This window comes from Geotrypetes seraphini, chromosome 17 (genome assembly GCF_902459505.1).
Source record: "Geotrypetes seraphini chromosome 17, aGeoSer1.1, whole genome shotgun sequence".
NCBI lineage: Eukaryota > Metazoa > Chordata > Amphibia > Gymnophiona > Dermophiidae > Geotrypetes > Geotrypetes seraphini.
This window is the reverse complement of record NC_047100.1, coordinates 19,968,921-19,996,552: the sequence shown is the minus strand read 5'-3', so window position 1 is coordinate 19,996,552 and position 27,632 is coordinate 19,968,921. Positions and strand designations below refer to the sequence as shown.

The 27,632-nt window shown below is 44.5% G+C and overlaps 1 protein-coding gene and 1 pseudogene across 3 annotated transcripts in view; one reads left to right on the top strand and one right to left on the bottom strand.

Moving 5' to 3' along the window:
- PTPRG (protein tyrosine phosphatase receptor type G) overlaps nucleotides 1-21,283 on the bottom strand; it is a 720,636-nt gene extending 699,353 nt beyond the window's left edge. For 2 of the 3 annotated variants that reach the window (XM_033925774.1, XM_033925772.1), the window contains exon 1: nucleotides 20,429-21,282. In XM_033925774.1, coding sequence (XP_033781665.1) covers nucleotides 20,429-20,513 — 85 coding nt within the window. In that variant the 5' untranslated portion in view covers nucleotides 20,514-21,282. Of the gene's footprint in view, nucleotides 1-20,428 lie in introns of all 3 variants that reach the window. The other variant, XM_033925773.1, reaches the window with a different exon arrangement.
- A 5,287-nt stretch (nucleotides 21,284-26,570) lies between these two features.
- On the top strand, nucleotides 26,571-26,925 carry LOC117351441 (annotated as a pseudogene).
- The last annotated feature ends 707 nt before the right edge of the window (nucleotides 26,926-27,632 follow it).

Sequence of the window (27,632 nt, the reverse complement as noted above, 5' to 3'; positions counted from 1 at the left end):
TTTGAAACTCAGCCGGAGTTGAGTGATGTCAAGTGAATTTTTTGATAAGGTTTTTTATATGATGGCGTTGAACAATTAACAATTGAATTTACACAGGTTTTTGGATTTTCTGAATAGAAGAGCATTTGGGGCGCAGCCTTCAATTGAGCAACCGGTTCCACTCCATGATCACTGAGATTTGTTATTGAACTGTTTTACGTTGCCTTACCGCAATGTTGCAATATGAAAGTTTATTTTGGCTATAAGATACAAAATATCAAAAGTTAACTTAGGGGTCCTTTTATTAAGGCGCACTAACCGATTTAGGGCGTGCTAAATGCTAAGGCGCTCACACAATATAATGGGTGCCTTAGCATTTAGCGCATGCCAATTTAGCATGCTTTAATAAAAGGACCCCTTAATGGATAGAACAGAGTGGAGCTATGATGGGTCTCTGTGCCACTGGTCTTCATTTCAAATGGCCAGTGTGTGGGAGCATATTATCATTAGTATTATTATGTATTTATTTTTAATTTTATAATTGTGGTAAAATCTTAGGGCACTTAGAATTGGGATATAAATGCAGTTTTAACATTTGTGTTAACAGCCAGTGTTAACGCATTTCATACATCAGTGCCTTTTAGATTCCTACTTACAGAATAAAAGGTATCCTCCCTTCATTCTAGTAATGGAGTGCATAGAAGAGCACTCTTCCAAAATTCATTCAGTCCATCAGCAAAAGTTTTGAGAAAAACAGGTAGCGTGGATTTTGGACTGAGTTTTGCATAGAGCAGGGGTGTTAAATTCAGTCACATTAAAGGGACAAAATCCAACACAAGTTAACTCGCAGCCCGCCCAATCTCTGCCCCATCTCCGCCCCCATAATAGTACTAATTGTAACACCATTTATAATCTTATTAACCACACATAATGTTGTGATGTCAGAGAGAAGGCTTCCAGTTCAGGAGCAGGACAAGCATAGGAGTCACCACCTTTGGTTTTGTGCACACTGGGGCTGTGAGGAGGAGGGAGCCGGCCAGAAGATAACATCAGGGGCAGCAATGAAAACACCGCATCATACTGCAGGCTGCATACATACAGCCAGGTGGGCCGGATTCGTCCCATGGGCCTTGAATTTGACACCTATGGCATAGAGTATTCAACACAAAAGTGTCCTTTTAATCTGTGATAAGCACTAGCATGTGCTTAAAAAGGCACTGCCATGGGATGTAGTTTTGGGATCGACGTGTATTTCCAACGTGCTAAAAAATACTATTTTTTAATACGAGGAAGGGGGTGTTTGGAGATGGAAAGGAGCGCCCAGCATTAATTAGTTAGCATGTGGGCACTGGCATGTGCTGACCAATTAGTGCTTGGTTAGTGTGGGAGCCCCTACCACCCAAAATGTAAGGGTTCACATGCCATTGGCCACTCATTTATTAGGACATTAGTGCATGGCCAATAAAAGTAGGAAAAAAAAACAAACTTACAGTCATATTAAAACTGCACTAAAAGTAGCCTTAGGGCTCCTTTTATGAACCTGCATTAGTGGTTTAACGTGTGTAATAGCGCGCGCTAAACTGCCGGCCGTGCTAGCTGCTACCACCTCCTCTTGAGCAAGCGGTAGTTTTTCAGCTAGCGCAGGGGTTAGCGCGTGATAAAAAGTCATGTGCAATATAGCCGCTAACGCGGCTTCGTAAAAGTAGCCCTTAGTGCATGGAAAATCCATGTGCTAAAAATAACACAAGTCACTATTAAAATTCCATGGACTTAGGGGTACCCAAAACAGTAGCAAGATTCTGGAATGCGGCAGCCTATCAAGGAGCGACGCAGGGCTGGCCTGGAGCACAAAAAGCTCGCTCCTGTGTGCCAGCGCAGGTACTAGCTTCGAAATCGGCAGGAGGGGTTCAGCGCGGGATACACCGCTGGACCACCAGGGAAAAGGAATGCAAAGAAGGAAGGGTGGTAATTGCTAGTGTCGGCTGGGACAGGATATTCCTTCTGCATAGCTTACCCAGATTAACTGGGCAGGCTCAGAAAGAACTAGCCTAGACACTTTGCATGCCCTTTCTGTGCTCAAACTTAGGTTGCAGGCACTCTGCGGCAGGAACTTTACAAACAAATGATATGATAAAGCACTGTGTGTACAGATACCACTATGTAAATACTGCATACCTGGAAGCGACTTACTGTACTTTTCAGCTTTTAAATTCTACAATGCATATTTGTGACACAAATATTACCGCTGGTATCTGTAATGTTTTTTTTAAAAACAGCGCACCTTAAATGGTCAGCACCAAGGGATATGCCAAGGCTAGGCAGGGAGTAATTAAGAGTGGTGAGAAGGACATGTGAGAAAGTTTCCCAGGACATAAATAAAATCATTTGTATTCTTGTGCTTTCCAAACATCCTCAATGAATTGAAATTAAAAGCTGTTCAGTGACTCCCTCGGAACTATTTTCTCAGCGCATTTGTTCCTCTACAGTGTATTGAAAAGCAGCTATTAGACTATGTCAACCATTAGGACCCTCTCTGGCACACAACGAGAAAAGCATTAAGGAATTTTCATACTTGCCATACCACCCCAGAAGCCTAGAGAAGGTAAATTTATAGCAGAGTGCCTAAGTTACTAGGGGCAGGAAAGCATCTGTGTTTATCCTATTTTATAAAAAGATGTAGAAGATGAAGAGAGGGGAAGGGGTTTGATAAACCAAACCACATTTCTGCGGCTAAAATCAAAGCAATTTACATATTATATTCAGCTGTTTATTTTGAAAGAACATAAGAATTCTATAACAGTTTTCTATGGGAACCACTTAATATACTAATAGGCACTCTAATTTCAATAATTCTGCCAACACTAATGCCACTATAATTAAAAATTCAATCTTCTTATATTTAAAAATTGAAATCATGACCAAATAGCTACTTTGCCAATATAAATAAATATGGATAAATAATCAAAGTGCTCAGTGCCACCACCAGGTCATTGCTAATGCAGATCAGACCACGATAAGTCAAGGAACCATCATTGCACTTTATTGTTCCCTTCCTTCCATAAAGTGCAATGGCTCAAAAAAAAAAAAAAAAATTGCTGTTATTCCAATTACTTATACAGTTATTGTTAAACTTCCTACCAAAATTATGTACTTATCTTGTTAATCTTGTTGCCATCCATGTTCAGTATTTAACTATCCCGTGTCATGAGCCGCTTTAAATTAATCTGTGCAAAGTGTGGTCCTGTGTCACATTAAAATTACATAATCATAATGTGACACTGGGACAGCACTTTATCACACAAGCACTTTACACGGATTAATTTAAAGCGGTTCATGACACGGGATAGTTACTGTATTTTTCGCTCCTTAAGACGCACCCTAGATTTAGAGGAGGAAAACAAGAAAAAAACCATTCTGAACCAAATTCTCCCTGCCAGGCTTTACACCCAACCCCACACTCCATTCCAGGCTCTGCACCCTGTCCCCCTTCAATGCCAGGTTCTGTAGCCTGTTACCCCCCTCCCCTCTGGTGGTCTAGCGGTAGGCCAGGACAGGGCAGGCAGGCCTAGTGGCAAGCAGGTCCCGTACCCCCCCCAGTACCTTAAATCATCCCTTATACCCCTCACAAACACCCCAGTACCTTAAATCATCCCCCCATACCCCCAAATACCTCCCCAGTTCCTTAAATCATTCCCCATACCCCCGTATCATTTTAAACACCCCCTACCTTTTTTTAAAACCCTGTACCTTTTTAAATTCTTCCTTCCCTCCGTCGACAGCTCCTTACTATTTCTGGGCAGCAGGCACACAAGTCAGAGGCATGGAGGTCAGGCGCGAGCTTGCCATGTTCCCACCTGGCCCCGTGCCGTTTTCTGAATGGCTGCCAGCAGTTCTCGCAAGTCCTGCGAGAACTGCCACCAGCCATTCAGAAAGTGGCAGGGGCCCAAGCAGGAGCATGTAAAGCTTGGTCCTGACCTCCGCGCTCATGACTTCTGCGCCTGCTGCCCAGAAATAGTACGAAGCTATCAATGGAGGGAAGGAAGAATTTTAAAAGGTACAGGGTTAAAAAAAAAAAATAAGGTATGGGGGGTATGATTAAAAATGTACAGGACCACCAGGATACTTGAAAAAGGGACAGCAGGGGCGGGGTGTTTGTTTTAAAAAGGTGGTACAGCTGGGGGGGGGGGGTTGTGGAACTGTACAGGGGCTACAAATTTTGTATCTTCGCTTCATAATACGCATCAAGATTTCCACCCACTTTTGAGTGGAAAAAAAGTATGTCTTATGGAGCAAAAAATATGATAAATGCTGAACAAGGATGGCAACAAGAACAACAAAATTTTGAATTATAGTGGCATTAGTGTTAGCAGAACATAATAATTATCATACTGGGACAGACCAAAGGTACATCAAGCCCAGAATCCTGTTTCCAACAGTGGCCAACCCAGGACCCAAGTACCTAGCTAGATCTCAATTAGTAAAACAGATTTTATGCTGCTTATCCTAGGAATAAGCAGTGGATTTCCCCAAGCCAACTCAATAATGGCCTATTGACTTCTCTTTTAGGAAATTATTCAACCTTTTTTTAAACCCGCTAAGCTAACTGATTTCACCACGTTCTCTGGCAACAAATTCCAGAGTTCAATTACACCTTGTGTGAAGAAATATTTTCTCCGGTTTGCTTTACATCTACTACTGGGGCAAAGGAGAGTTAAGTGACTTGCCTAGAGTCACAAGGAGCAGTGTGTGTGTGGGGGGGGGGGGGGGAGAGGATTTAAATCCAAGTTCCCCTGGTTCTCAAATAACTGCACCAACCATTAGGCTGCTCATGCACTCCTCAATATATTTAACTGGATTTTTGCACACATCTTTTTCAGTAGTGGCTCACAATCTACGTAATTTTGTACCCGAGACAATATTGGATTAAGTGACTTGCACCAAGATCACAAGGAGCTGCAGTGGGATTTGAACCAGGTCAAGTCCAGAGCTCTAATCACTAAGCTAGTCCTCCGACTATAGATGCCTCCATTCAGGCAGCCTAATACAACAGATAGTGAACGTATTCTATGAGGACATTTGAACATGTCTAAGTGCCCTTACAGAATACTACTGAAAACCCAGCATCAGCCTATCTAAATGTAGCTAAGAATATTTTTGGCAAGTCTATAGCTCACATAAATGTTTGCACCTAAATGGGCCATGAATGCACACCAAGAAAAACAGTGAAGGCAGCCTTAGGTGCTCAATCTCTTTATTATTATTATTTATTTTTTAAAATAATTTATAATCCGCATATCGTACAATTCTATGCGGATTAAAAATTATTCAGGTACTGAAGCATTTTTTTCCTATCTCTCCTGGTGGGCTCCCCTCTAACTAATGTGTCTGGGGCAATGGGGATTAAGTGACTTGCCCACGGTCACAAGAAGCAGCAGTGCGGGTTTCAAACTCACATCCTCAGGGTGCCGAGGCTGTAGCTCTAACCCAGGGTCCCACAAACGAAAGTCGATATGTGGCACACTAAAGGCAGCGGCCGTGGCTCAAGGCACCTGGAAATGAATGGATATCACCTTGATGACATCACATCAATACATGACATCATCATGTAAATGTCCATGTGTGTGTGAAGGCCCTCCAGGCAGGCTCTGAGTTGCCAGTGGATGGGGGGGGGGGGGTGTCAGAAGGAAAGAGGGCCAGAGAGAAGGATAGGTGATAGGTGCTGGTGCCCACTGATTGCCTACAGGATGTGCCTCTCGCCACGAGAGGCACATCCTGTAGGCAGTCAGCTGGCGCTGGTGCCTATCCTCCTTCCCAGTGTACAGCAGCACACCTAAAATCTCAGGAGGCACACAGTTTGAGATACACTTCTCTAACCACTGCACCACAAACTCCCACATTATATCTATTTGGACTTGACATGTAATGGTTTTGGCCTGTGGCCTGCTTTAGGAGTCTTTTTAACAATGTCCTTGATATTGAAATACTAAAAAGAAGAGCATGCTGACCACAACCCTCCTTTCGCCTTTCAGAAGATCACATGACCCAGTGGCTTATGCCCTATCAAGTGACCAGCAGCAAATCAGAGCAGCCTTGACAACATGAACACACACAACATACAATTAAATGAATTCTCCTCTCATAGTTACATGCCGTGCCATTTGTGCATGTAAATACAGCACAGCATTTAGGAGTGATGCTGCCATTTAGCCGGGAACGTCTACAATGCATGAATGGTGGTATTCCTATATATTTATGAGCATAATAGGTGCATAATTTTCAGCAAGCAGGGGGTACCTTTCTTTAACACAAATCCTGTAGAACCTGCACTCTTTTGGGTGGTGTAAACAGTGAATTAGATTCAGTAAATGAGCACTGAGCATTATTCTATAAAAAGGCACGTTACTACTACTACTATTAATTATTTCTATAGCACTACCAGATGTACGCAGCGCTATGCAGAATCATGAAGAAGATATTCCCTGCTCGAAAAAGCTTACCATTTAAACAGACAGGACAAACAGGATGCCAGAGTGGAGGATACCGTTAGGGGGGATGGTTAATATGCTGGCTAGGGTGGTGGGCAATGGTTATGGATTGAAGGCTATATTAAAAAGGTAGGATTTCAGTCTGCTTTTAGGTGCTGCTTAAAGAATACCACTCAATGCCAGGATCTATGCACAATTTTGGCCAAGAGAATTTACACCAACTGGTGTAAACCTGGTATAAATCATCACAGTCTAAATTAGACACAGATCCTCTCAAATTCTGTAATACTATGTGCTTCTTTAGTGAATGCTCTGACCCATCCATTCCCTTCTCATGGGCAAATACCCTTTTTAGTTGTACACTAATTTTTTTTTTTTTTTTAACATACTGTGACTGGGCATGGCCCTAACTGGGGCCTAACCTGGAGCACACGGGCCTCAGCCGAGCAGTGAGGCAAGGCCTGGAGTAGGTGGAGTGGAGTAAAGGCAGCAAACACATAGGTGTTTAAGGTGGGAAAAAAAAGAGCTTTGTTGGTTTACACAGTTCAGCACTTGTTATAGTTACATAAACTTTCAATAATGGTGCACAAAACCTATCATACAAAATTCAATATATTTATTCTTTCTGCTGCTTCTGGCTTTGTCCCAATGTATGAAAACCCGGTAAGTCATGAGCAATGAAAAACAAAACATAAACGGCTTGCAATTCTGCTGCTGTGCCCAATATCCCAATTAGCAGTGCTTGAGGGGGAAAACATGAAAAAGAAAAAACTCTTCCCCAAGCCAGAGATTTCAAAACAGAAGGAAAAAAAAATACAGTTCAAAACCAAAACAATAGCTGGGACTTAATCAGCTGTAATAAACAATTTCAGCAGAGAAAAAAAAAAACCCCCCATCAAAACTTATTTCTCTTTTTAGCAAGCTCTGTTCCAGCAATGGCAGCATTTAGCAGACCTCCATTCCTCCTAGGTCAACCCCTCCCCACACTCTGCAAACTCCATGCTGCAAAATTCTGGGGCTTTCACAAAAATTAGGATCAAAATGATAGGACTGTACCTTAGCCTTGGGTGACTGCTTGCTACTTTCCTGCCCTGCAGTAGACTTTCTTCAGAACCATTCAGTCTGTAGTTGGGAGCTAGGATGAGCTTCCCTTGGAGAGCTCTCTTTTCAGGTCCCTGGGACTGATTAGCATTCCAGTCACCTGAGCTCCCCTGGCTCAGGCTATCCACACTCAGGGTTGTTTTGGGCTGATTACAACGCCTTGCATCTGAGCTGACTGGGCTACTCATTCCAGTCCTGGGATGTCTTGTTCCAACCTGGGGCATGCTGGGACTGGTAGTTCATGCTCTTTCTCTGTTGGCTTTTTAGGGAGATTAGAAGAGGCTTTGACTACCTTACAAGTTTTAGAACTGATTGGTAAAGGATTCTGCTGTGCTCTGGACTGGTATTGCATCTCCTACAGTCCAGTCCATGCCTCCATCCCCGTTTCTTGGGCACTGCAGGGTTTCCTTTGCCAGCACAGGGGTGACACTGTGACATAACGTATCTTTATAAAACAGCAACTAGCAAGATTCATATGTAAATCTGAATTGTCGCCAATTAATATCAACAATTGTTAGCACCAGACTATTGGTGCTAATTGTTTCAATACTCAATTAAATTGTGCGCACAAATTTTTGCACACCATCTATAGCATTTGGAGATAAAGCATGCCTAAGGGCAGGTGTACTTATAATATGCAATCGTGCAAAGTAGTTACCCAAACTGTGCCTCCACTCAAGCTCTGCCCCAAACATACCTACAAGTACACACTATCTTGCTCTATGTGTACTTTTTATATGTGACCTAATTTTACATGTGTACCTCATCATTTTACATGTGATATTGGTTTATAAATGACCCTCAGAAGGGGGGGGGGGGTTATAGCAGGGCCCAACTTCCAACCCTAGTGCTAAAAGGTTTTTTTCTTTGGCATTTTATCCAGAAATAGACACCAGAATGGCAGCAGGAGCCGGTGTATGAAAATCATGGGACTAAAGAGTGTCTTTATCAAATGTGGGCCACTGTTAAGACGTGTTATTTTACCACTAATGTGCTATTTTAGCACAGGTCTCATTTTATATAATGAGAGCTAGTTACACACTAACAACTGAGGTTAACAGTAAAATAACATGTCTTAATGGAAGCTCACATTGATAACTGCCCTCTTAATTAAAGAAAAAAGAAACATCTCTTAGAGACCGATATCACTGCTATCTGTAAAGAACTGAGCCACGTATAAAACAATCCAGCCACTGTGACATCACTAAGGTTGGCTCTTAGGCATTGGTGGAATCAGGCATTATGACATCACACTATCAGCTCTAGTTACCAGAGACTGAAAGTCTTCACACTAAGGAGGGAAGCTATCAATGTGGAACTGTTAAAATGGGTTATTTTATCACTAACGTGTGATATGATCAATACAAGGCAGTGGCATTGGCCTATAAGGGAGAAATAAATGGCAATCCTGTACATTGTCAGCGCCCCCCCCCCATCCCCCGTCCCCATCTGCTGCAGCCATTAGACAAGTATCCAGGAGGAGAGTTTATCATTAGCTATGCTAAAGGAGCAGGAAGCAGTGAACACCAGAAAGAAGGCAGAAGTTGGGGAGTTTGGGGAGAGTATTTTCTGGTGTTTACGGTTGAGGTTTAACATACTGCCTTTATTTAACAGGTCAATGTGCTGAACTGTGATTTGCAACTCCCCATATTAATATGATATAGTTAGATATAAAGGCTGAGTTTAGGTTCACCTACCTGTGTGGGGTTCAAAACTGTATTTATGTTATAGTGGAGGCTCCCTATATATTTGTTTGCCCCCTAAAGGGTTAATCCTGCCCAGACAGAGCTAGCACTGCCACACAGGAGACCTGAGTTCAATCTCATCTATGGCTTCAACTTCTTAAAGACACCCAGGGAGAAGTCTCAGACAATATACCACAGCGACACCTGGTAGCCAGACTCAGGGGGCACATGGCCCAGGTCACAAGACTAAGGCTTCTTGTCAAGCGCTGTCAGTGTGATGATATAGTCCAGTGTTCAACTGCTGGTCCGCAGAAATTTTCTGCCGGTCCACAGGGCTGGCACTTCCATCGAGCCCAAGAGATTGTTCTGTAGCCACCGGTCCTCAGTACGATCAATGCGGGGTCTTTGGGCCGGTTCTCTGAGTGCTGCAGTGCACAAAGCCATGGGAAAAGGCTCCTATCCACGGCCTGCGCCTGACCTGGAAGCCTTCTCTCTGATGTCACAACGTCAGAGGGAAGGCTTCCAGATGAGGCAAGGAGCTGCTTCCCACAGCTTTGAGCAATTCAGCACTCAGGGAGTCAGCCCGAAGACCCTGCGTTGATCGCACTGTAGACCAGCCTGAAGCTAACACTGGGGAGCAGGCCAGAAGGCAAGGCACATGGAGGGAGAGAGACAACAACGGTAGGGGAAATGCTTTTATTTGTTTTTATTTAGTGATTTTACATCTGCCCTAATTGTCTGTCTGTCTGTTCAGGAAGAAATGCATTTGTTTCTTTTCCTCTGGGGTTGTACTACTTGAAGTCTTGCATTTTAGGGTTTGTTTATGAATATTAGTAATTTTAGTTTTTGGTCCTGCATTTGCATGGGGATATCTGTTTTCTGGTAGGAATGAATGTTGAAAAGCATAAAGTGTGCTTTATGTATTTTAATTTTATGGTTAACCATTATGTGCTGTTAATACGATTATATTGTATGTATATATATATATATATATATATATATTGTATGTATATATATATATATATATATACAGTGGTACCTCGGTTTACGAGTGCACCGGTTTGCGAGTGTTTTGCAAGACGAGCAAAACATTTGCAAACTTGGTGCCTCGTAAACCGAGCTTGCCTCGCTGTACGAGCGCCCCCCCCCCCCCCCGCGATCCGGCATCCCCCCACTCGCGTTGCCCCCCTCTCCACCGCGATCCTACTCCCCCCCCGAGCAAATCAATAACACTAACTTTACCCCGTCTTGGCACCAGTGCTGGTGCCCGCAGATCCTCCCTCTTCTGGCGCGGCCTGGGCTGGGTGGTGCGTCAGAGATCCTCTCTTTTCTGGTCTGGGCTGGACTGGCTTTGAGCATTTGCGCATGCTCAAAGCCTTCTGGTCTCGCTCTCAATCTCGGAGAGAGTGAGACCAGAAGGCTTTGAGCATGCGCAAATGCTCAAAGCCAGTCCAGCCCAGCTCAGACCAGAAGAGGGAGGATCTCCAACGTACCGCCCAGCCCAGGCCGCGCCAGAAGAGGGAGGATCTTCGGGCACCGGCACTGGTGCCAAGTCGGGTAAAAGAAGTGTCATTGACGTGCTCGGGGGTGGGGGAAGTAGGATCGCGGTGGAGGGGGGGGCAACGCGAGTGGGGGGAGGATGCCAGTTCGCAGGGGGGGGGGAAGCCGGATCGTGGGGAGGGGTTTGGAACAGCGTTGGATTCCTCAAGGGGGGGAGAATGGAGCAGCGCCAGTAGCCTCAGTGGGGGGGGGGGGAGGAGGTGGAACCAATCAAAGCAGTTTCCCTTACTTCCTATGGGGAAACTTGCTTTGGTTTACGAGCATGCTTCTGGAACAAATTATGCTCGTAAACCAAGGTTCCACTGTATATATAATTGTATGTATATAGATATATATATAATTATTTTATTTCCGCCGGTCCATAGGTGTCAAAAGGTTGAAGAACACTGATATAGTCCAAGTGGATGCTGGTTCCAGTTGAGCTGAAAGCCAAAACTAACAGGAAGAAAATGTTGAATGAAAGGAAGGAGGGGGGGGGGGGGAAAGAGAAAATGATCTGCTCTTATAGGTCATTCCATCAGTATAATGTAACTCATTTCAAGCTACTACAGAAAAAGATGAGAACCAAAGCCAAATTAATAAATAGTACTGCATTGAGGTCTGCTTTAAACTTATTTTTCTATCTATATTAAACCCACATCAGAGTAGTTTTTCCTGAAGTACTTGCCAAGCCTGCCTCCTAGGTGTACCAGTAATTACTGTACAGTATCAGAGCCAGCGAGAAGGACTTCAGTCTCCAAGCTGAAATGGAGAGGAAAATCAATACAAAAAGATAAATGTTTCTTCTCAAGTGCTACAGAATTTCAAACAGATGTGAATTTTTAACCCCCCTCCTTACTTTCTTGACATTTATTTATTTATTTTGTACACAATGCACTTCACTGTCTCAGAGGCAAGACTAGAGGGTTGCGACAGGGCTATATACCCTGCTCGAAGGTCTCTGTCACTTTCAATCAACTATTTAAGGGAGGGAAAAAAACTTTATAGTTCTTATACTGAACTGTTACATGATTAAGTCACAAATATTCAAGTTATAGGCTATAGAAACATAGAAACATAGACGGCAGAAAAGGGCCATCGGCCCAACATGTCTGCCCACTTGAAGAACCCTCCCCCCTAAGCACTTCCTCAAAGTGAACCCACATGTTTATCCCATTTTTTTCTTAAAATCGAGCACATTGCTTGCCTCAACTACCTGAAGTGGAAGATCATTCCAATGAGCAACCACCCTTTCAGTGAAGAAATGCTTCCTAATGTCACCATGAAATCTCCCACCCTTAATTTTGAACGGATGCCCTCTTGTTGCCTTAGGTCCTGTAAGGAAAAAGATATCTTCTTCCACCTCAATACGGCCAGTAACATATTTGAACGTCTCTATCATGTCTCCCCTCTCTCTGCGTTCCTCGAGAGAGTATAGCTGCAACTTACCTAGACGGTCTTCATATGGGAGATCCTGAGACCATCCTAGTGGCCATTCGCTGAACCAACTCCATTCTCAACACATCCTTTTGATAATGTGGCCTCCAAAATTAAACACAATATAGCAGTAGAATACAAATTATTTTTTTGAATTATTCAACTAACACATAGCCACCAATGCATATTGAACTAACGGCATATTTGAAATATTAATAAAGTAAAAAAAAAAATTCTTCCTACTATAGCTCTCAGTGAAAAGATTTGATTACTTTTAAAAGCTCAAAAATTAAACATTCCATTGAGACAAAAAAAATCTACAAAGCACATCTTAAATCTAACCAAATATTTAAGTACACTGTACACATTTTATTATATATGTTGTGGTGCTTCGGTTATGATCCCAGGGTACTTAAGTCCCTCTGTTCCCCATTTGGAATGGCATAGGGAAGCCGTAAGAGGGAGTAATCCATCCAGAATTCGGCTGCATGACTCATATTCCAGAAGAGACACTACACTCATGTTACCCCCTCTCCTAAAGTCACTTCATTGGCTTTTCATCCATTTCCAAAACCAATTCAAACTCCTCTTACTGACCTACAAATGCACTCACTAGGCTGCCCCTCACTATCTCTCTTCATTTATCTCCTCCATTGTTGTCCCCCCTCCCTCCCGGAGCTCTGATCAGCTGATAAGTCCTATCTGTGCTCTTCTCTTCAACTGCCAATTCCAGACTCCGGCCCTTCTGCCTTGCTGCACCATATGCTTGGAACAAGCTGCCCTACAGTGTTCAAAATAGAGAGCTGCACGGGAACGGGGATGACGGGAATCCCGCGGGACCCGCGGGGATCCCGCGGGTTCCCCCTTTGGGTCACGGGGGATCCCGTGGGGACGCCCCCTAGGGTCGCGGGGATCCCGTGGGGACGCCTCCGAGGGTCGCGGGGTTCCTGCGGGGTTGGATCGCAGCGGGGTTGGTCGAGCCGCGAGGGTAGTCTCCTTCTCCTTACCTGCCCTGTCGCAGCACACATCCGAACGGAAATCTTCCCGATGTCAGCGCTGACGTCGGAGGGAGGGCTTAAGCAAAGCCCTCCCTTCCTCCGACGTCAGCGCTGACATCAGGAAGACTTCCGGTCGGCTGTGTGCGGCAGGGCAGGTAGGAAGAAGGCAATGGCGTACGAAAGAGGGGGGAGGGGGCGGTCCGCCCCGGAGAATGTGCACAGCCGGTCAGGTCCCCCGATCGACCGACAACAGGCCCGGCCGACAAATCTCCCTGCCCTGTAGCCGCGAATCTAAATTACCTCTTACAGCAGCTTCACTACTCCAGCTGCTGTAAGAAGGTAATTTAGATTCTCGGCTACAGGACAGGGAGATTTGTCCGACCGGGCCTGTTCTGTTGTCGGTCGGGTGCAAAAGCGCCACAAAGGTGGAGGCAGGGAGGGAGGAAAGGTGGAGTGGAGAAGAAAAGACGCTTAAGGGGGGAGAAGGCCGCTGAAAGTACTGGGGAAGACAAAGGGGTGGAAAAGACCGCTGAAAGGACATGGGGTAAACGGGAGGAAGGGGGGGGGAAGGACCCTGAAAGCACTGGGGAAGACAAAGGGGTGGAGAATGCCACTGAAAGGACATGGGGAAGACAGAGGGGGAGAAGGCCGCTGAAAGGACATGGGGAAGGCAGAGAGGGGAGAAGGATGCTGCCTGACAGGACATGGGAAAGATGGTGGGGGAGAAGGACACTGAAAGGAAATGGGGAAGAGGAAATGGGAAGAAGACGCTGGCAGGGAAGAAGACAGAGGTGCCAGACTATGGGGGGAGCGGAGGGAAAAAGATGGGTGCCAGACCAATTTGGGAGGGGGGAGAAAGGGAGAGGCACAGTAACAGAGCAAATGGAAGACACAGAGAGAAGAGAGGCAGTGGATGGAAGGAATTGAATGAGAACATGAAGAAAGCAGAAACCAGGCAATAAAGGTAGGAAAAAAATTATTATTATTTTTTTTTTTTGCTTAAGGATAAAGTAGTATATTAGTTGTGTTGATAAAAATTTATAAACATTAGAGGCTCTGGTAGAAACCCGTTTACAAAGTATGTATTCTTCCCAATTAATATTTCCAAATTAATAAAGTCTTTTTGCTTATTTTTAAATGGGTTTCTACCAGAGCCTTTAATTCAATAGCATAATTAAATGAAATACAGTAACTATTTCTGTAGTTTATAGGGACAGGCGGGGACGGAGGGGATTCCTCGCGGGGACGGGTGGGGACGGAGGGATTCCTCGTGGGGACGGGTGGGAGTCCTCACGGGGACGGGTGGGGACGGGTGGGACTTTGGCGGGGACGGGTGGGGACGGGTGGGATTTCTGTCCCCGCGCAACTCTCTAGTTCAAAACCCCGTTAAAAGCCCACCTCCTTGAGAGTGATTTTGATTCCTAACTCTTCTCAGCTTGGATGCTACATTCCCAAGCCTATATGTCATGTCTAAGTTAGATTGTAAGCTCTTCTGAGCAGGGACCGTCTATAAATGTCAAAATGTACAGTGTTGCATATGCCTTTCAGCGCTATATAAGTGATTAGTAGTAGCAGCAGCAGCTGCAGCAGCAGCAGCAGAGTAAGAGCTCAGAAAGGGAAGGAAGACAACAAATAGCAAAATCCCAGTGGCTGGAAGGAATTGTAGTGACTTCCCTGTTCTTAAGAGACCACTACAATTGGAGAAAGTGTCCATTATTACTAAAGTTCTAGTTGCCACTCAAAGGGAGGGGCCCCAGGGGACAGACTGAAGTTCTGTTACAGCTAGAGAGGAGCAAGAGCTAGGTGGAAGAGGCAAGGCCAGAGAGGAGAGAAGGAAGTAGAGAATGACATGGGGACATATTTTCCCCCATCCCCACGGGAACAAATTTTCCCGTCCCATCCCCGAGAATTCTTTTCCTGTCCCTGCCCCATTTCTGCAAGTTCTGTCCTCATTTGCATAAGCCTCAAACACTTTAAAATCATAAGTGTTCAAGGCTTGTGTGATTAAGACAGAACTTACAGGAAAGGGACAAGGACAGCACCAAAACTCATGGGGACGGGGAAATTGAGTTCTTACGGCCTTTTTTATTGCCTGTCGTGGCAGTATTAGTTCCCGTGTCATTTTCTAGAACAGGGGTGTCCAACCTGCAGCCCAAGGGCCGCATGTGGCCCAGTGAAGTATTTTGTGTGGCCCCGGTCGAGGGCGATGCAGTGTTTTCGTCTGCTGGCCCTGGGTGTTTACCGTCTTACTGGCTCCTTCTTCTGTCTTGCTGCAGCATTTGCATGTTTGTGCGACCCCAGAAACATTTTTTTTCGGCCAATGCGGCCCAGTGAAGCCAAAAGGTTGGACACCCCTGCTCTAGAAGGAAGCTTCCTCTCAGAGAGATGGCCAGCCAGAGTCAGCAGGCTACCCAACACAGGACAAAGAGGATCCCAGAATCAACCCTAGTCTAGGAAGCTATGAATAAGAAGGGACTGCAAGAGTAAGCAGGTTACCCAGCCCAGGGCGAGGAGGACCTCAATGTAAATGCTGAGCTAGCTAGCAGTGGAAAGGCTTAAAGTCCGTGGAAGTAGGGGAGAGCAAAGAATAGCCCTCAAACTGAGGAGGAAACTCAGCAAAGAAGTTTTAATTGAGCTTTGGAATCCTCTGCTCTGTAGAAGGACTTTGGGTGTTTTGTTAACAAGCCAGCTGCAAGTCGGCCAATGTGAAAAAACACACATGGGTGGAGGCTGCTCCAGCCCTTACAGCTAGAAAGTAGAAAAGTCAGGACTGTGTTTTGTGTTGTTTGTTTGGGACCTTTAAGTGCACAGAAGATTGGAGAAAACAAAGTTTCCCCTGAACTGTGAAAGAAAAAAAAAAAAAAAAGGAAGGGAGGGAGGGGGAGAATGAAGGCCTGGTTGACCAAAACTTACATGAATGGAAGGAAGCCCAAATAACTATTGCTAACCTCGTTTGGGATATTGCATAGATTATTGGGTGGTGGAAGCTCAGTCTGTGTTTGGATATTTAAAGTCCTAATAAGTGCCTTAGTTAGTAATGATAAAGAGTGGCTCAAGAGAATTGTGTTTCATAAGAGGAGGAAGTGATGTTGCCAGAAAGAAATGGGTGAGAGGCAGCTAATTGGCACCAGAAACAGCCTGCCTGGGAAAATATATATCCAATCTTTTACATACTAACAGTTTTTGTTTTATTACCGATTAAAATGTTCAAATAAATGATCCTTAGAAGGATAAAAACAGGAATTATCGTGTAAGCTTTGCAATAGTGTCCTAAGAAGAAAAGGAGTACAATTTGTACAGTAATCTTCTGAGATAGGAATTGCAAAATAATAATAATTTTCCAACCACTGTATAAAGCAACCTTTCTTTTTTGAAAAAGCCAATGATAAAAACAAGTATGTCATTTAGGTATCCCTTTTAATAATATGCACTATAAGTTGTAGATCGCACTAAATTCTAAGCCCATAGGTATAAAATGAGCTTCTTAACATTTATTCCACCCCCGTTTTACAAAGCCACGTTAAGCTTTTTTTTTTTTTTAAATCACCGGCCACGGTGATGTTAGCTCTGACACTCACAGGAATTCTATGAGCATTGAAGCTAATACTGTCGCAGCAGGCAATAAAAAAGTCATTTAGCACACTTTAGTAAAAGGACCCCTTAATTTTTAATTTCCTCATGTCGCACTGCAATGTCTTTATCGACAAAGTGCAGGATATGTGGGGGACTAACTTTATAATTAAACACCTTTGCTAAAGTTCCAAAAGGCACCTAGTTTTTATAAAGGTATATAATCAATTTATACACTTGGTCTGAAGGTGATGTTTTTAAGTTGGTGTACTTTATAAAAGTGTGCATACATTACAGCTCCTTCCAACATATCCCTGGGAATATCTGCATACAATATATGCATATCTACACATCATCTTGTTGATGAATGGCTGAATGTGTATACGTTAGTATATGTAAGCCTTTAAAAAAAAAGGATGTCCACATATGAAACAAGCTTGACAAGTGGAAATGCTCCATAGGATTATTCCCTTAAAATCTATTCTAGGAAGTTAAACAGGCAATTCAGCAGCAGCCTTCAAGGAAAGCAAGTTTGACTAAAAGCTGTACAGGCAAAGGTGAAGAATTGAGGACCCAGTGCAATTATCAAAAGTCCTGGAAATCCCACTAGAGAATGACACGGGACAGAATTTGTACCCGTCCCCATGGATAACCGTGAGAAACCATCCTGTGTTATTCTTTAGTGTATCTCAACCTCAGTCCTACACCAGCATTCTTCAATGCAAGGCTTGAGGGTCAGTGGCTGAGCTCATTCATACTCTAAATTCTTCCCTCTCTCCTTACAGAATGTCACGGGAATGGTTTCTCACAGGGACGGGGGACAAATCCTATCCCCATGTCAATCTCTAGATCCCACCAAATTGCATCAAAGTCTTCTCTGACATCTTGGGGAAAAAAGAATAGGATTACATCATATAGCTCCTTTATTTATTACATATATGGATGATTCTTATACTGGTTCAAAAGGCATTGTAATCTACAAAGCCAAACCTGACCCCGATCCCTACTCCCCCATACAAACATCTTATCCTTTTTTATATTCACAAAATACAATTAAAAAATGTAGATTGAAGTAAAAAGTATCAATTGAATCTTATTTTGAAATAAATGTGCATCCTTAGAAAGTCAGAGAGTCTAAAATAGTATTTAACTTAATGTAAATTTTCACATGGAAATTGCTTTATGCAAAAAAAGACCCAAGCTTTGCTCATGCATGAAATTCAGACTACTGTATATAGAGGATAAAGTCATATTTAGTTTGTCACACAGAATAATCTTAACAAGATCCATGACAGAAAGGCTACTCTTCCCATAAAATGCATGAACACAATTTTCTAACATTAAGATGGGGCACTGTAAAAGGTTATGCGAAACAGGAAACAAAAGCCTGCAAAAGCACTCCGTTTATATGTAACAAATGAAATGCTGAATCAGATCCTAAGCCCTGCTGCAAAAATCTTAAATGAAGGCTGGATTTCAGAAATCCCGGTACAGACACTCTACGAATTGATGACTTGCAATCAATACAAAACCCGTTGCACGTCCTACAGAAATCAGTGAATGCAGACTGAGCTAACAAAACGATCCTATCAAAATGGAGCGTGACACAGACACACACACACACAAAAAAAAACCCACCTATTAGTCAATCATTCTTTTCAGAGGCCAACTTTAGGTAGAAAATGGATACTCTTCCTTTAAATTCGGACATCCTATTTCACCATTCACTATTAGGTTATGTGCAAGATGACAACTGACTATGGCAGATAAAACCTGGCCAGTGCCTTTGTGTACTTGAATTATTGCACACATATAAAGCTGAGAATGGCACACATCCACCAGCGTGACATTTCACCTCTCTGGCATAAGAGCCTCTGATGCTTCTTCTCAGCAAAGGAAGAGCTTACAATAAAAAATTCCCTATGGGATGCTTTCTCTTTATGATTTTCTTTTACCATTTCGCTGTATAATTTTTATATCTTTTCCAGCTGAACGCCAAAAGTAAAACATAAAGAAACGTGACAACCAGAGGACTACAGCTGCAGTGAATTAAAATACAGACAGGACTGGGATTCGAGCACCAGAATATGAGAGATCACAGCCTGAACAATAGGTTGCTGTTAATGCATCCTAACAGCTAGGACAGGAAGTGTTGCTTTCATCCATAGTTATTAGCAAAATGAAGCCTACTGGAGCCTTAGAACACATCAGGAAAAAGGAATGCTTCTCAAAAGCTTTCAAGGTCAGTGTAATGGTAGGGGCATGTATTTCATGTTGCCTTAGGGATGCTGGGGGGAGGGAAGGGGTAGGAGAAGTGAGGAAGAAAGAATGGAGGGCCCACAAGTGACAAGATTGGCATTTACAAGGGCAGTGGTCCACAAAGTTTTGGGCCTTTATTACATCAAGACAGTAATTAAAAAAAAAATCCTGAATACACTTCCTGACACAAACGCTCAAGTTACATAAATAAGAAATTAATTCTGCTGAAGAGGGGGTTGGGGGAGGGGGGGACTTTCCAGATGCACGGGCGATAACTTTGACTGCATTGTGCGGATGTGACTGGAGAACGGCAAGGAGCCATTTATGCCGGGCGTCTAGGAGAGCCGGTCCCACGAGCTCGGGCAATTCTCAAAAAAAATCACAAAACAGGCCGATCCTTTTTGGAAAAGAGCGCGTTTTCTGTTGGACCCTCCTTAACCACTGCCCTCCCCAACCCCCATATATTCCTTCTTAACCCCTTCTCAGCGCTGTTAGATCATTAGCTGGACCATAAAGTGCATGTTCTCCAGGATCAGTTGGACTCTGCTGGCTTTTCTGCTTAGGGAAGCACTGCGCCAAAAAAAAAAAAAAAAAGGGCAGCAAACAATATTTTCCCTGGGGTGGGGGTTAGGAAAAGCCAGACAGATTCAAAGAGATCCCTGAAATGATCGCCATCCTAGCAGACGTGTAATTAAAAGGCTGTCTTCTGCGCCCCTTCCATTATGGCCATTTCAAGTGCACTAATCTGCTGGTCCTATTCTCTGCATGTGCCCCACAAAAGGGCAAAGCGAGAAAGGTGATGGAAGCTCCGTGAAAGCAATCTAGGCAGCCCGGCTGAAAGAATCAACTCAAATCCTCAGCATTTAGAAGCAGCCCTCACAAACGGAGCAAAATGGGATTTTTCAGCACATGAAAAGAGTAAGTTGGGGCAAGTGGGAATTTCCGCCTCCAAAATATCTCGTTTGTGCTCTCTCTGGTCTTCCCTTCTTCTCGTCTGGCTGTGATTTTTCCAACCCCCCCAATTCCGCTTCACACAGATGCCAGAGGTTGCGTTATGTGTATTGAGAAAGAGAAAGAAAGAGGTCCGAGATGAAAACGGGGCAAAAGCCTCCTCTTTCGCCACAGCCTTCTCTTCCCAAACAAAGACAGTTCAATCAGGGAGGTAGGGGGGGGGGGCAACAGACAAGCCCACCAGTGCCCCCTCCTCAGGGCTCGTCATTCCAGCTTGGCCCACTCTCGTAAAAAAAAAAAAAAAAAAAAAAGCAAAACAAAAAAGACATTTCTTTCCCCCCCCCCCCCGCCAAAATAAAAAGACATTCCCCTCCCCACCAAAATAAAAAAAAGACATTGCTCCCCTCCGCCCCATCACACTTACCGGGAAAGCAGAGCACATAATGGAGCGCCAAGGCTGCGAGTTTCGAGAATACAATCCACCAACACGGTTCCAGGAGTCTCCGCATGACAAAACGCACATCGGGAAGCGATAAGGAACTTGTTGAGGAAGTTTCACCGCCGCCTCCGGAAAGTGCGGGCGGCGAGGGCGGCTAGAGAAGAGCTCAGGAGGAGGGGGGGCAGCCCGGGAAGGGGCCAGCCCCGCGGCCTGCGGACGACGAGGCTCCCGCGCGCAGCGATCTCGGAAGCCGGAGCGGCGCGGGATCCTGCCTCATGCATGCAGCAGCTGCAGCTGCCCGCGCGGCGCTCCCACGGGGTGGTCGCTGGGACTGGCCGGACGGAGGCGCGTGCGTGCGTGCGCGCGGCGGCGCGAGGGGGGCTTCACTCCATGGCCGAAGTGGCGGCGCGGCTCGGAGAGGCGCTGGCAGCGCTTTCCATTTCTGCCGTGCAGGGAGGGGAGCCCGCGCCTGGCTGAGACTTTAAAGAGCAGAGCGAGGAGGAGGGACAGAAAAGAAAGGAGGGCGGAGGAAGCTCGGGAGCGCGCCAGGAAGAAGGTGCAGCGAGCGAGGAGTCTCCGCTCTCTGCTCCTGAGTTTCCGAAGTTGGGGGTTCAGGGGTTCAGCCAGCCTCAAAGCTCGTTGAAAGGCGGTGGAGGAGGAAGTGCAGTGCTTTCTGTTCACAGGGAACAGAGGAATCTTTTGCTCTCCGTCTTTACCTTAAGCTGCTATGCAAAAAACACTCCACAAAACACCCAGGCTACTTGTTATTAATCTGGGGTTTCTCCCTCCCCTGTGCTTCCACTTTCTGGGGGTTGCTTGGAGTGGCTCCCCCCTACACCCCCAAAAGCCTGCCGTTGTGTGTTTTTCTTGACTCTCTCCTCCATTTCCTAGCTGGCCCCTCCCAGGAAGCCCAGCCCAATCTTCCAAGCTTGCCTTCTCAGGACGAGAGGCAGCTGAGTGCATGTAAGTGCTTATTGCTTTTTACAGTGTGCTCTGGGCTGCCAAGTTACTCAGGTATAGGACAGAAATCTGTAGTCCAGGCCTGGTTATGAATTTACATCACAAAGCATCTTGGTATTGCTGGTCTCTGATTCTGCCTATTGTATTAAGACCTGCACCACTCACTTCAACAGTAGTCTGTTGTTAGACATCCACGATTGGCTTAAATCTTCCTGGAATGAGTTAATTTGGTAGTTCTGTAGGTTTCATTTTGGCTTCCTTCCCCTTTGCTAACTTCTGGATTGCAGATATCTCAGTTAAAGTTCATTTGGTCTGCACTGTGTTCTGTCCTCCCACATCCTCTGACAGTCAATTCATCTCAATGGTAACTGTAAAAAGCAGAAATTAGGCTTGCCTTTCCTTGGGGTTTTTTCCCCCCCTTTAAAATTATTTCCTTTTGATTTCCACTTTATAAAGTTGTGCTTCTGCCTCTCCTTATCTTGTTTTTCAGGAATTTTTTTTTTCTCTTCTCAGTGAGGTGAGTTTCCTCTTCCTAGGACAGGACCTGTGAATTTTGGGGGGCTTTTTTTCTCTCCCTTACCTGAAGAGGAGGAGGGGAGATGGGGTCAAGGATAGTCACTCTAAGACTTGCAGATGACCATATCAGAGCAGCTTCAGGGCCTAAGGGGAAGATTCTAGCTGTAGGCAGTAGTCCAGAGGCTGACTGCAGTCTCCCAGCCTTTGACATTGAGCAGCCCTTGCCCAGAATCTTAATTAGTGTACTATCCCTTTCTACAGGCAGTTGGAGGGTGCATGGAGTAGTTGTGGGGCCACAATTCGCCTACATATAGTAACATAGTAGATGACGGCAGATAAAGACCCAAATGGTCCATCCAATCTGCCCAATCTGATTCAATTAATCTTTTTTTTTTCTTAGCTATTTCTTAGTAAGAATCCAAAGCTCTGCCCTGTACTGTGCTTGGGTTCCAACTGCCAAAATCTCTGTCAAAACCTACTCCAGCCCTTCTAAACCCTCCCAGCCACTGAAGCTCTCCCCAGCCCATCCCCCACCAAACGGCCATACATAGACACAGGCCATGCAAGTCTGCCCAGTACTGGCCTTAGTTCAATATTTAATATTATTTTCCGATTCTAGATCCTCTGTGTTCATCCCACGCTTCTTTGAACTCAGTTACAGTTTTACTCTCCACCACCTCTCTCGGGAGCGCATTCCAGGCATCTACCACCCTCTCATTAAAGTAGAATTTCCTAACATTGTTCTTGAATCTACCACCCCTCAACCTCAAATTATGTCCTCTTGTTTTACCATTTTCCTTTCTCTGGAAAAGATTTTGTTCAATGTTAATACCTTTCAAGTATTTGAACGTCTGAATCATATCTCCCCTGTCCCTCCTTTCTTCTAGGATATACATATTCAGGGCTTCCAGTCTCTCCTCATACGTCTTCTGGCACAAGCCTCCTATCATTTTTGTCGCCCTCCTCTGGACCGCTTCAAGTCTTCTTATGTTTTTGCCAGATACGGTCTCCAAAACTGAACACAATACTCCAAGTGGGGCCTCACCAATGACCTGTACAGGGGCATCAACACCTTCTTCCTTCTACTGGCTACGCCTCTCTTTATACAGCCCAGCATCCTTCTGGCAGCAGCCACCGCCTTGTTACACTGTTTTTTCGCCTTTAGATCTTCGGACACTATCACCCCAAGATCCCTCTCCCTGTACATGCATATCAGCCCTCTCCCCGTCCGTGCATATCAGCTTCTCACCTCCCAGCATATACGGTTCCTTCCGATTATTAATCCCCAAATGCATTACTCTGCATTTCTTTGCATTGAATTTTAGTTGCCAGGCATTAGACCATTCCTATAACTTTTGCAGATCCTTTTTCATATTTTCTACTCCCTCTTCGATGTCTACTCTGTTACAAATCTTAGTATCATCTGCAAAAAGGCACACTTTTCCTTTTAACCCTTCAGGAATGTCACTCACAAACATATTGAACAGGATCAACCCCAGCACCGAACCCTGAGGGACTCTACTACTCACCTTTCCTTCCTCCAAGCAACTTCCATTAACCATCACCCTCTGGCGTCTGTCTGACAACCAGTTTCTAACCCAGTTCACCACTTTGGGTCCTAACTTCAGCCCTTCAAGTTTGTTCAACAGCCTCCTATCAAAGGCTTTCCTGAAATCTAAGTAAATTACATCTAGCATGTGTCCTCGATCCAGCTCTCCGGTCACCCAATCAATTCTGCAAGAAAAATATCCACCAACACGGTTCCATGAGACTCTGCATGACAAAACGCTCATTGGGAAGTGATATGGAACTTGCTGAGTAAGTTTCACAGCCTCTGGAAAGTACAGATGGAGAGGGCAACAAGAAGACAGAGGACCAGATGGGTGCCAGGCCCAGGCCTGCCAAGGAGGAGGCTCCTGTTTGCAAGAATTTTGGAAAGCAAAGTTGACCATGATTAACAGCTTCAAGGAGGGTTCCTAAAGATACAGGGGTACTGATGTCTTCTTTACAGGAGATACACCCAAACAGGAGATTTTACCTCCAAGTAGAACAAATTAAAACAACTGAGTGAATAAAAAGATTCAGCACCACAGGTATCCTCTTTTGTTTTCCTTTCTTTACATGGCTGAACGGGTGCAATGACCACTTTGTTCAACCCAATCCGGATAGCAGAGGTTCTGGACATTCAATCCATGGTGCTGGGCTAGATACTTCAACTCCAGGTGAAGAATGCAGGCAGTTACACTCTGAATCCAGTCAATATATGCAACCCAAAGGGTCACATCTGAAGGCTGGCCTTCTTTTACCATGTGGCGAGTTACCTGGACACCCCAGAGCCCCAAGAAGGAATTTACTCACTAACTGATCTTTAGATTTAGGAGATGTAGCACAGCAAGAGTGGCAGCAGTGGCATAGAATCAAACATTCTGCATCTACTCATGCAACTCCTTGGGAGGGGTACTAGAGGAGGATACAGAGGTGTGCAAGAGGCACTGCACTTAGTCCATGTCCAAAGTTGCAACTCCTGGGACAGGAGGGAGAGAGGGGAAGGAACTCGGGAGCATGCCAGGAAGGGGTGTTGTCAAGCCCAGTGTACAGTCCCAAGGCATTTACATGATCAAATTTCTAACCTCTCTCTCTGTCCCCACCCCTCCCCACACAGACTGTACAGGTAAAAGTGGCCTGCCCATGCACAGCTAAATCTGTTTAATCTGCCTCTACCTTGCACACAAGTCTTAGACACTAATTTCCTGATAGCAGAAGCTGTACTTTTGTTTACTGTCATGGCCTTACAACATAGCTAGAGAATGACACGGGGGACAATTTTGTACCCACAGGAAATTAATTTTCCTGTCCCGTCCCCTCCCCATGAGTTTTCTTGCTCTCGCTGTCCCTGCCCCATTCGAACACTTATGATTTTTTAAAGTGTTTGAGGCTTGTCCAGTTGAGGACAGAGTTTGCAGGAATGTGGCAGGGACAGGAAAAGAACTCGCAGGGGACAGGATGAAAAAATGAGTTCCCGCAGGGACAGGGAAATATTTATCTGTATGTCATTCTCTAAACAGAGCTTCTTAACCCAGTCTTTGAGACACACCAAGCTAATGCGGTTTATGAGATGCCCACAAGGAATATATGCATGAGATAAATTTGCATACACTACCTCCAAATCTATCTCAATTCATACTTGACCTGAAAACCTGCCTGACTGAGTGTGTCCCCAAGACTGGGTTGAGAGCCCCAGCTTTACAGTATTCAAAATAAGATCAAAAGAGTTGTGAATTTTGCTGAAGGGTAAAGTCTCCTGGCTGCGGATTTCTTAAGGGATGCTGCTAGTTTTCTAAAGGATGGGCCAGAGGGAGGAAGGGGGAGGTGTCTATCGGAGCTTGATCCAAGACAGGGCATACTGATCATAGCAAAGCAAAGCTCAAAGGCTAGGCTGATCTCTGGCAGATATCAGGGAGCGATTTCCTTTTAGCCCTGCACTTAAATAATAAAGCAATCTGTGAGAGGCGTTCCAGCAGAAATGGGAGCACAACCTTATCTGTAATGAGTTTTGTCCTTTACTTTAGTCTGGAAGATTGTATCTGTTCAGTTGTAAGAAATGCATTTTTGCCTGCATGCTACTGCTAACTATACAGGGTAATATTTGATCAGATGTGTAACTGAGTCAAGATCATTTGCCATTAAATTTTTACACTCTTAATCTCAATTGTATTGGTTTAAAGAAACATGTTATAAACCTCATTCACCAAACCAACTTCATGTATTTACCCCGATATCTAACATAACAAAAATGTATCCAAAAATTATATATAAAATTGTGAGCCCACTGGGACAGATAGGGAAAATGCTTGAATACCTGATTGTAAAACCGCTTAGAAAACCTTGATAGGCGGTATATAAAATCCTAATAAACTTAAACTTAAAATAATAATGTATTAGAGTGACTGCTATGAAACAAGTAGGGCTGAACAATGGACTTCCAGTAGGAGCTAGGAAACTAGCCAGGTAACAAATTTATTGTATAAAGCCACAAAAAACAAGTATATGCAGGAAACTCAACACGGCACTGTGTTTTGACAAAAAGTACACCTGCCTCAGGGGTCAAAACACTCACAGGACTCATAGAAAACAACACAAACAAGGTTTTGTGGACAATATCTAAGTTGAAATAATGCGACTGATAATAGATATTGTCCACAAAACCTTGTTTGTGTTGTTTTCAGTGAGTCTTGACTGAGAGTGTTCTGACCCCTGAGGCAGTTAAGTTCAGGAATCAGTACTAAGTGCTATTCAGCACATTTTTGAGTGGCATTTATAGAATTACTCCAAGTGTATCATGGGAGCTGTGATACGTGCTGTGCATTGCAGTACAACAAGCACCAATATTTGTCTTATCATTCCCTCTGTAATTCCTCCACCTGAGCACAGTGTATTGATTCACCTTCTCCAGTTTGACTAGATTGTAAGCTCTTTGAGCAGGAACTGTCTCTTCTGTACTTTGTTGTACATTGTTGCGTATATCTAGTAATGCCATAGAAATGATTAGTGGTGGCTGTTTGTGCGCGAGAGGCTACGGTGCGGGCGAGAGGAGCAGCAGCCAGAGACACCGGAAGTGGAGAGGGGGGAAGCCAGAGCCGCCACTGCTGCCATGAAGTTTGTTTACAAGGAGGAGCACGCCTTTGAGAAGCGGTGCTGCAAGGACAAGAAAATCCGCAAGAAGTACCTGGACCGGATGCTGGTCATTGTGGAGAAAGCTCCAAAGGCATGGATAGACCTGGATAAGAAGAAATACCTAGTGCCCTCAGAAATAACAGTTGGACAGTTCTATTTCCTGATTCGGAAGAGAATTCACCTCTGGGCAGAGGATGCCCATTGCCCTGTTCTTTTTTGTTAATTCATCCCTTCCCACCAGTGCAACAATGGGACAGCTATATCAGGAACACCATGAAGAGGATTTCTTCCTGTACATTGCCTACAGTGATGAAAGCATCTACAGAATGTGAAAATCCCATTCCGGCAGGGGTTCCTGCAGCCCCTGCATTCACAAGGACCTGCATTTTCAGATTATAAAGCATTTGTTCTTTTTGGGTTTGTTTTTATTAATCCACTTTAGTATCATCTCTGCCCTTCTGGAGAGACAAATAAGAGAGGGGCTGGCAAGACACCTGAGCAAACCTAATCTCCCCCCCCTAACCATGGCTCCCTCCCTCCACATGTAAAGATCTCTCCTATTCCTCTCTTACCTTCATCCATGCTTTAATTTTTCTTTTCTCTTGGGGAGTTTCCAATTCTCTCCTGGCTCCCTCTCCCCTTCAAGAAGCGGTGAGTTGGATTGTGGCATTACCTCACCTGCCACCAACCTGGTGAATATCATCTTGCTTAGTGTTGTACTGGAAGATTAATAAAATGGAGGTGAAGATGCTGGGAAAAAAAAAAGAAAGAAAGAAATGATTAGTGGTCGTAGTAGAAGTTATCTGAACACTGTGACATCACAATGCATCTAAGTCATATCCAGAATTCTTGATGACATCATAATGCAGTTGTTTATGGTTCCTCCACCTGAACATTGTGTATCGACACCTTCTTGTGCAGTTTGGCTGTCTTGACTAGCTTGTAAGCTCTTATGAGCAGGGGCTGTCTCTTCTGTGTTTTGATGTAGAGCGCTGCATTTGTCTAGTAGCACTATAGAAATGAGAAGTAGTAGAAGTAG